General features: G+C 26.9%; 1 protein-coding gene across 1 annotated transcript; it reads right to left on the reverse strand.

Annotated features, from left to right (window-relative positions):
• Positions 1 to 7810: 7810 nt before the first annotated feature.
• LOC101511694 (uncharacterized) lies at positions 7811 to 10097 on the reverse strand. The gene is made up of 5 exons (XM_004485959.4): positions 9750 to 10097; positions 9454 to 9565; positions 8684 to 8776; positions 8341 to 8541; positions 7811 to 8244 (listed from the first exon to the last, which is right to left on the reverse strand). The coding sequence occupies exons 1-5, from the start codon at positions 10064 to 10066 to the stop codon at positions 8017 to 8019; spliced, it is 951 nt and encodes a 316-aa protein (XP_004486016.1). The 5' UTR covers positions 10067 to 10097; the 3' UTR covers positions 7811 to 8016.
• Between the last annotated feature and the right edge of the window lie 1037 nt (positions 10098 to 11134).

Raw genomic sequence — 11134 nt, forward strand, 5'->3', positions numbered from 1 at the left:
TATTATTATTATTATTATTATTATTACATCTATAGTTCTTTAAATTTAACTCAATTATTGCTTAAGCTATTTAAGTTTATTTTATTTCGATTTTGTAATTTTAGTTACATTTTATTTGCATTAATGTTAGTCATTTATCTCAACTTTGATAAATATTAGTTCAATTAAAAGTTTATGATCATTTAAAACTCTACGTGTAATGATGCATAAATTTGTTCTTCATACTAATCATTCAAAAAAAAATTCATTAAATCTTCTAATGATCTGTAGTTCTTGATTTTCTCTACAATAATTTAAATATGTGTATATGTTTAAAAATAATGTAATAAAAGTCTATCGACATAATTAATATCTTTAACTTCTTTCACAAATTAGCTTGGATTATCAACTTATTGCAATATTTCAATTAAATATTAACATTTTATAATAGTAATTCCAAAAAAAATCAAACTTAAAAGACTGCATGTATAATTTAGTATATCTTAAAGATTAATAGTACAAACAAATGTAAAAACTTTAAACGATCAAATAAAAAAACTTAAATGATCAAGCAAAATATATATATATATATATTATCAACAATTACAAGGTTGCTTTTTTTTTTTATATGAAATTACAAATTCACTTATTTGTGAGATAAAACAAATATACATTCGAATTTTGGTTCAAATAATTCTTGATCACTTTTTTTTAAGTGAAGAACAAATTAGACTAAATTGTATGTGTTCTTTATTCGAACCTAAAATTATTTTTGACCATATTTGACAAATAAATACGATAATGTATCTATTCAATAAGGAGGAGTTAATACAAGACAATTTCATGTTGGTCCATAGCAAATAATAATACCTAATCATGCAAACAAAATTCTATACATTAATATGTAATTATCTTGGAAAAGTATATACCTCATGTATGAAAATTGAATTGCGACATATAAAATAGTTACATTTGTTTGTATGATTAAATCCAACATATCATTATTGAAAAATAGTTACATTTGTTTGTATGATTAGTAACTTTTTAACCTCATATTCTTGCTAACAAAAGGGACGAGACAAGTCATTCGAAGGTAAACTTGAATTCGATCCCTTTTTAGTGTACTCACCTTTGCCGTAAAAAGCAAAAGCTCGTTCGTAAAACGCTGCCGGTGTGCTGCTTTTGTTCATAACTTCTATGAATTTAACTCTTTTTTTTCCTAACATATTATTTGTGACAAATTCCATTATTTGTTTGATTTTGGAATGGAAAAGAAGAAAATGTGATACATACATAGCTGAATAAGCTTTCAAAAAGCTGCTAGTTATTTTACATTCTCATGTTGTTTAGAGCATTTAATTTTTCTATTTTCTTTTTCTCATAATTCACATGTATTAATATGCTCATCTAAATATATTCGTGTTTATTTCTTATTTTGCAGTTTGGCTATAGTTTATTTTTTCATCATAGATGCACTCTTGGAATTTGACGAGGTCACTGATTTTACAGGTATCATATCATATGCATGTTTCATCGTCTCATATGTAGTACTTTAATTTTGTTCTCGACCATTTAAAAAATTTTAAAAAATAATATGTAATAATAATGTCTTTAATTTTATATATTTACGATCACATTTTATTGTATTAAAAAATTTCAAAAAAAATCAAAATTAAACTCTTAAATCTACTTCAATAATTGAACTTACATTCTCATTCATGTTTTAACAAAGTATCCAATTTAAATCATAAAAATATAAAAAATAAATAAAAAGTAACAATAACTAACAAACAAATAAAAATATTGTTTTTGGTAGAAATAGTACAAGTTTTCGTCCTCCACATTTAAGCTTCCATGTTTTTCTCATTTTGAATATTCACCAATTTTGCATTATATTAAAAAATAGAAGTCTCATCTTCATCAAACTTTGCACTCAATCAAACTTTGCATTCCATCAAAAAATAGAAGTCTCATCTTCATCAATTTTGCACTCCACCAAAAAGTAGAAGTCTCATATTCAATCGTCACTCTATAATTTATGCAAAACAATAGAAAAATTGGAACTCAATTTATCTACTAGACGCAACGATTCATCCTTGTAGCCTATAAATTGAGAACCAAAATTTAGTTTGAGGAGGGTTTTGATTTTTCTAAAAAATTAGAATAGAGAAAATAGAGTTCTTCTTTGTTTCTAAGATCAACAAAGAAAACCACAATCTTCTTAAAATGTGAAAAGTTAGAGAGAGCATGAGCCACACATCACCATCTTCATCATCATTTGCAATCCCTTAGGAAACCATCATCAAACCGACCTCCGCAAATCACCACCACGAGCACTACCGTCAGAGAGTCCACAAAGCCACATTCGTCAACTTTGACCTCCGACGAACCACCACCACGAGCGTTATCTCGAGAGCATTTACTCAGCCACCACCGTCAACTTCGACCATAGACGAACCACCACTGCAAGCAACTCCCCTTTCGTGACCTTTTTTTTGTGAGTTTGTTCTCTCTCACTCTCTCTCTTAACAAGGAAGCTTATTTCCCTCTATGTGTATTTGTTTATTTAAAAAAAACATTTACAATAAAATAAATATTAGATTAATTAGATGTGACATATTTTTAATCTTTGAGTTGTTAAAATACAAGTTGTACCACTTGGTGGCTTTAAAACTCAATTTTAAAATTGAAAATAATATAAGATATTTTTAAACGGAATAACTAGATGAGACATCTTTTTACTCCTTGAGTTTTTGATACACGAGTTGTACAACTTGATAGTCTTAAAACTCATTTTTTTTTTCTTCAAAATAATTATTCAAATCAAAGAAATTATTTTTTTTCTTCCCGTCAAAACAACTCTTTTTTTTATCAACAACAAAACACAATTTCTTTAAAAGCAATCAATGCATCCGCATTTTCTATCCAAGAACTACGTAGCTTTGATTTATCCATCACACCGAGCGATACGTAGGAGCAAGATCACACTCTTGTCAAACACATTAATAAAATTTTTTTTCTCTTCTTTTTTTTAAGCACATATTTAATTTAAAAAACAATTGATATTCATATTTAATAGTAAGGAGAAATAAATATATTTAAGTTAATATTAGTTTTGTGCAATTAATTATAGGTAACGTTTTTTTAACGGATGTCGTGGGTGCTAATACCTTCCCTATGCATAATCGACTCCCGAACTCAAAATTTGATTTCAAATATTGTTTTTTATATTGTTTTATTTTTAAGGATTTCCCAATATATTTTCTATTTTAAAATAAATTTTAGTGGCAGTTTTATTAAATTCGAGAAACACTCGAAATTTTAGGCCGTGACATCGTCAATCCTCATTCCACTTTAATATTTTCCTTAACTTCAAAATATGTATAGTAATTTGTTAATAAACATCAAACAAAATGTTAATATGCCTAACTGTGCGATCATTATTTAAATACTATATGTGTTCTAATTTATAAGAAAAAGTAAGTCAACAGAAATCAATGTATTTAAAAAATATAAATATATCAATTTTTATTAACTTTTTTTTTATTGATCTACTTTTTTCTTATAAATAGGAACATAACACTAATAATTTTTATCTCGATGTTTCTCTCTTTGAAAGAAGTACTAATCTGGACATATAGCACATCATTCTTCATTTGCTTCTCCCATGTCTAGCATTTTTTATTGCTTTCTTACTAGTCTAGTCAAATACATAGGATCGCTATAGCTCTAAAGTGTAGCAGAAATTAAACAAATAGATTAAAGATTTTTGTTATGAGTCCTAATTATAAGCTGTTCTATGTTAGATAGGCCTAATGAAGGCACACTTTCCATCTTCATTGAATTCTCTCCCATGGCCGATCCTTCGTGTGAGCCTCGTCGTCCTAGTGAATTTGCAGTTGAGTTATAAAGACCATCTAGTTGGAGAAAAAAACATAAGAATTTATCTGAAAATTTGATCAAACATGAAAAACAAAAAGTGTAATTTAGACAAAAAAATTAATAATTTAGTTTAATCAAAATCACGAGGATAGATGCATATTCATATACCGATCTTTATAGGGATATAGAGTGGTCAAGACCACCCCAAAGTTTCCAATAATTTTATAAAAAATACTACTATTTTTATTTTATTTGTTTGAGTAATGTTATTGAAATACAATTTGACACAACATGAGACACAAATACAATGTTTATTACAATACAAATACAAAACGTGATTCTCTTTACTGTACACAATATTGTATTTGTGTTAAGTTTTGTGTTCTAATAACATTACTATCTTTTTTATAAAATTCATTTGACTTATAATTTGATAAAAAAAAATTGATCTATTTGATCCATGTTAGGAATCAAATACATTAATTTTTATTGACCAAATTATAACTCAAATTTCTATTATAAAAAAAAAATCAAAGGAAATTATTTATAAAAACAACTATTATAATTATAAAATAAACTAAAATTTTCAACTTAAACTTATAGAAATATAAAAATCAAACCAAATGATTCTATGATCTCAAAAATTTAACCAAAATTAATTAAATTAGATTGATATTTGTTTTTATGAGTTTGAGTCCAAGTTGAAATAAACCAATAAATTCGACATTTATTGATTTGAGATATAATTTCACGTAATTTTAAAATAGATAGCATAGTACTCAAACAAAACACTTATCTTTTAGTAACCCTATGTCAATATTGATATCTCTAATAATGTGTTGTGTTTAAATGTATTTTAATAATTTTTTTATATATTGTTTTTGTCCTTGTAGTTAAGAAAATTTTATTAATAGTGTAAAAATTTAGATTTAATTTGTATGCATCGACAATATAAAGATATTTTACATTGTCAATTAATCATAATCATCAGACTAATACAACAATTTGACTTTTATTATAATTACTTTTAAAGTCACACTTATGAAAGGTTATGATGTACCGACGGTGTCAAACTTTTTTCATCGATAAAACATAATAATTAAACTATAAATAAATTTTTAATTATTAAAATTGTCAATTAAAATTTAATCTGTTAGCTCTATCTTATAAGCGTTAAAACTTTGACTGTCAATATATTTTTTTTTTATAAATTTACAACTTAATATTTTTATATTTATCCATTAAAATTTTAAAAATTTGGACACTCCAATATTTTTTTTCAAGCTCCACCACTGTGCATATTCTAATATTAATTCAAGTAAAACCTAAAAAGTATAAATTGAAAATATAAATATTTAAAATAATAAAAATGATTTTTTTTAATCAAATTATAAGATTGCATTTGTTGCAGTGCCATCAGTTGATCCATCCTCTTGTATTTTAAAATTCAATTTAAAATTATTTCATATTTAACCGTTTAAATGTTATTTTTTTTAAGTAACGTTTTTAACGCAAGCATTCCAATCATTATAAAAGAAAAAGTAAACATTTCAAATTTATTTCGTTTTAACTTTCAAATTATTTGTGTATAAACTATTGTTAATTTTTTTTGTAATAACTATTAAATCGGTGTAAGTTTCGAATTCGAATCGAAAACAAAACTTTCAACTTATGAATATCAACATCACCAACATCACGTTGCATACATTTTTTCTCTATATTCATATTAGTTTCTTTAACATCTCAATTTTTTTCTATATCCGTTGTCATTTTCTCATTATTATCAATGTGTATACTTTAATAGTGTTATTATGTGAGTGGCCCCTTATACTCTTTATTTATACAATTCACTTGTAAGGAGATGCACTTTTACGAGATAACTTTATATTTTTGTATTTTAAAGTTTAATGTTAATCGTTTCATATTTAATAGATTTGGATATTGTAGAAAAAATATTATGTTTGAATATTACTTCACCTTGACTCAGTATTTTAAGGTAAATTTCAAAATAATTTTAAGTATATACTATATATAATAAGCATTAATTAATTAATTAATTTTTTCTCTTGTCTCGTTTTTCTATTATTATTTCTATCATTTTCTTCTTCAAATTTAATATAATTTGACCATTCAATGTTTTCTTGTAAAATGTTATAGTATTATATTACTTTTTAAGAAAATTTATTTAATTATTGACAGTTTTTTTATAAAAAGTTATTATATAAAATATATCCTTTCTTTCTTTCACCATCCTCCACCATATATACAAACCAATCTATGTCAAAAAATATATCTTCAATTCACAATATCACTTCTCCATGACACAATTTGATAGTATGAGTCATTCCAACAAAACTTTATTTAATGTGACTTGTGTTGTACCTTTTTATGTCATACAAGTTGAAGGCCAAACAAATGTTTCCATGTCCTTACACCATACCTCAAAGAAGATAATAAATAAAATCTTCAAAGCAATTACAGGCTTCAAAACAAAACAACAAAAAGAGTTAACACCTGATAACTCAAAGAAGGCCATAAAGGAAATAGTGAGCAAGATAATTGATCAATACAAGTGCTTGAATATAAAGATGAAAGATGATGATAGGTGTTTGTGGAAGAAGAACATATTGATGGGTGAGAAATGTCAACCACTTCCATTTCAAGATGCAATTTTTTATGATGATAAAGGGAATAGACTTTTTGAGTCACCATACTCATCAAAGCGTAGTACATTAAGCCTAAGGCTTTAATTTTCTTTGATCAATGCTTGTTCCAAAATATGCAAAATAGATATGTAATTTGTAAACGTATAAAATATTGTTTTCTATATTACAAAAATTCATCAATAAAATTATACTTTTTATAAAGTCACTATTTTATTTTGATTTGAGACCTCTTGGAACTAACATTAAATTTCGAGTAATTCAAGCCTAATTGATTAGTATAAAAGAGCAAAACTGTCTACTTTTTTTTTTTTTCATTCATTTTGATTATATAAGAAGTTTTATGTAATTTTCAATGTTTTGATTAACTATGTAAAGTATTCATTGAATAATCTCTGTAAAAGACTATGGTTGATCATTTTTAGCGGTGTTTTTCTTTTCGATTATTTGTTTTTCCATCCCCAATATTTAAACCTAAGACTTTGTTTAAGAAATTTAAATTCAGCCCTACGCCAGTTTAATTATGATTAGTATAATAGTCCTTTAATTCATTTTTAGATTTCACTTGACTCATCTAATTGTTTTTTCCTCTGTTTTTATCCCTTAACCGTATTTTTGTTAATCTAATTGGTTTTTTCAGTTAATTTCTACAAAAGAAAATGTTAAATTTGTTATTTCAAACACATAAATCTAGAAATTTTTCAATCTAAAAACTCAGAAAATTTATCAAATCTAACTTCAAACAATTTCATAATCTTTCTAACTCTGAACAATAAAAAAAATCTCTAAATTCATTCCTCTTGGTAGGGATTCGAGATTTTTAATACAAAACATTTGTATGATGTTAAGAACAAAACTCTAACCCATGAATAAGAAAGGGTTTGAAAATAAGCATTTAAGTGAGTTGACTCAGTCCGAATTGATGAGTGAAAACGAGTCAAGTGAGTTGGAATCGGCTGGGGATAGTAGTAATGTACAAATGGCGGTGGTAGTGAAATCGGTGAAAGGGTTGTTGCTGCTGAAGAAAAGGGGGATATAAAATGATTATTTTGTTAATTGGTTTTGTAATGCTTGAGTTAAAAGTTTTGTTATTAAAAATCATACAGATATGAATTTGGGGATTTGATTTTGTAAGATATAAATTTAAAACGTTTTGGGTTTGAAGTTTATAGATTCGAAAATCACTAAAATGACAAAACTTAAGGAGATTTTATCTGCAAGTATCCACAGGTACGAATTTTTTTCCATCTCTAATTGAACCAATCACATTGGTGACTTCATTCCAATTCTTAAAACTGAGCTTTCAATATTCATCAAAATAAGATTACAGGCAGATAGTTTTTTACTTTGCTTTATACAATGGAGAGAGGTGAGAGATCATTTATCCTTTGAATGAAAGAAATGATAGTTGAAACCAGAATACAAACTCAGCCTACATGTTTACCATTATTACCCCTTTGGAAATGTTTGTTAAGCAAATGCTTCCTATTTTCTATGACCATGGCCATTTAGCATCGATCCATCGAAACCGCCTGTCTCTAGGGCTTGATTCGGCTAAACAGTCTCGGTCGCTTCCTCTTTGTTGTATATGTCTATTATTATCACTCAATACACAACACTGCAGTTTTCGATCACGTATTAAAGCTTCGTCTCTGTATGTCGGAATCATATATCTAGGGTGTTGTATAAATTGCACATTCTTCCACCACAATTTTAAAGCCTAGAGGATGAACACAATAGATTTAGTACATGTATGAGAAATCAATTGAAATTTGAAAACACAGTAATAAGAATGTAAAGGAAAACTGAAGCTTACATGCCAATATATCCATACAGCAATCTTATGAGGCATCAACCAAAAGAAAACTGCATGATCTAACGATGACGACGAGCGCAACTTTTTGGCTTTCAAACTAGCAGTAAAATAGTTTCCAAACTCAGGATGATGAACTGAAATTGATAAGGTAAGATTCTCTCCAGGATCACTTGCTTTGATATTCCAACTCCCAAGCATATCCTGTCATAGTTCAGGGAGAGTGAAACTGAGGAAGTAACTGTTGTTTTCTCAATACATGGATAAAATTAGAACAAATAGCAATTTGAACCGAAGTGTCCTAAAATCTGCAATAGCAAAAATGGCATAATTTTTTTTTACATACCATAAAAGGACTAACATGCAAAGCTTTGGCCACTAGATCAGAATGAGGATTGAAAATAAAGGTTACTCTTTCAGCCCATGGTGTATTTGTTACCTGAAGCAAGCAACAAAAATGTCAGTAGTTTCACAATACTCTACTTAGTGAATAGTGACAACATTAATAGAAATAGAAAAAGACTCCTGATTTATCAAACATTAGAGTTCAAATTATTACATATCCAACATAAAAGTGAAAAACACCATACTGTTTCTCACTCAACCAAGATAAATTCTATAAAGAAAAGAAAGTTGATAAAATGCAGTCCAATACTTAATACCAAAAAAAAAAACTCAATCTAAGGTCCAAATCTGTAGGTATGCCTTATTATTCTACCTATGTCTCCAAACAAGATGTTCCTTTTTAAAGGATATCTACTACATTAATTATTTCTATATTAAAATACTTATACTTATTGTAAATCTTTTTCTTTTAACTAGTAACAATAAGTATCATGAAGAACTAATGATATGAGTAAACTTAAAAGATAAGTTTTGAACCTATTTGGATAATCAACTTAAACGTGCATAAGTAGTTATCAAATATATACTTTTTTATAAGCTATTTCTATAACAAAAATTAAAATAAAGTCAAACTGTTATCAAATAAGTGATAAGTTGTTTTAAGAATCTATCCTAGTGATTTTATGAAAATTAGCCGCAAAGAGACTCAAGTCAATCCAAAGAGAACAAAAGTCTCAAAAACTAAGAAAATAAAGCGTAATTTTCACAAACCTCAGCAATGCATTTCTTCAAACGTGTAGCAGAATCTTCAACTTCGTAGCAATAATACACACTCAAGGGATTCTGTTCGTACCCCACACTAGAAGGAATTGTCAAAAGCAAACTACAAAATTGGTTCAACAATTAATCAATTTCAAATCGAAACAAACTTCACAAAATAGAATATTTTACCATCATTTTTTAACACAAGCAAAACAAAAATTAAAATTGAAACGTGAAGATGAAATTTTGAATGGCTCTGAAGGAACCCAATGGGGAAAAAGTAAAGAATAAAGAAAAAGCATTACATGGGTCCATCGGTATCGGTGATTTTGCGAGCTTCGTCGGGAGAAAGATGACCGTGAGGCGCGTGATGTGCACGATCGAGATCAATAAGCGCGTAGCGAACTTGGTATTGAAAGGAATGGTGAACGGGGTGCCGGCGCTGATGATAGACTGTACCTTCGTAAAGAGTTATTGGTTCAGCTCCGTCATTGGAAGCGGAAGAAGTGGCGCGTGACGATCCTAAACGCCGCAATAGCGCGTGAAAAGGAAGGATAAGGGATAGAATAAGAGAGGTGAAGGAAGTGAAGACGATAGAGCATAGAAGATAAAGTAATTCCATTGTTTATTTTCTTCCTTAAATTTAAAAAGTTTTCCATTTGCTTTGTTTATATGCATTTTGGCATTTTTATATTTAAAAGGTTAATTAATAAAAATTGATGAATTTATTTTAAATTTAATAAAAAATATTATTTATTGGTATATTTTTATTTAAAAATAAAGTTAGAGTTACTACATTCTATTACGGGCGTCCAGGGAGATTTGGCCAATAAATGAATTTATACATCGTGTAATTAAGTATAGAAATATGAAAAATCGAATTATGTTTTATAAGATTTAGGTCGAGAAGAATATTTAAAAATATACTTCACTATTCTTTTATGAAAGTTTAAATTATTCATCACATAAATTATTATTTTATGGAAATTTAGATTATTCATCATATAAATTTTTATAAATAAACAAATAAATAATTTTTTAAAGTATCTAATAATAATATTATATTATATTATATTTTATTTTTTTATCTTTTAATAATATATTTAAATATGTTAAATATTAGTTTAAATTTCATAAAATATTTGTAAAACTATAATTCAACACAAAAAAATAAATTTTAACATGATAATAATAATATAAATAAAAAATATTTATATTTAAATAAATAAGTTGATTTGATATACCTAACTTGAGTTTTAGTTACATAAGCTTTTCACAAAAACCTTAGATTTACTTATATATAAAAATAAAAATAAGTAAGCTTTTGATAGACCCACGTCGTCGGTTATTTTCATCCCTACATAGAGTCACAAAGGAAGTGTACACAGTTGTACAATGGACACATTGAAGATTGTTCCCAATAATAGATAAGATGATTACAAAAGAAAGAAACTTGATGGATGAACCAATTCACGTTATTTAATCTCTAAAATTCCATAGAGACTATTGGACACAATAATGTATTAGTAACATGTAGTTAGTTAGATTTGATTTTTAATCAGATTTATCCTTTTCGTGTGAAACTAGTAACCTATAAAGCGCGTGGTTTTCTTTCCATCTATCTGCTCTACTGTCCTTCATATAATAATAATAATAATCAATTCTTTCATTTTTCATTTTTTCTCTCATC

The sequence above is a fragment of the Cicer arietinum genome, chromosome 1 (genome assembly GCF_000331145.2).
Source record: "Cicer arietinum cultivar CDC Frontier isolate Library 1 chromosome 1, Cicar.CDCFrontier_v2.0, whole genome shotgun sequence".
NCBI classification, from domain to species: domain Eukaryota; kingdom Viridiplantae; phylum Streptophyta; class Magnoliopsida; order Fabales; family Fabaceae; genus Cicer; species Cicer arietinum.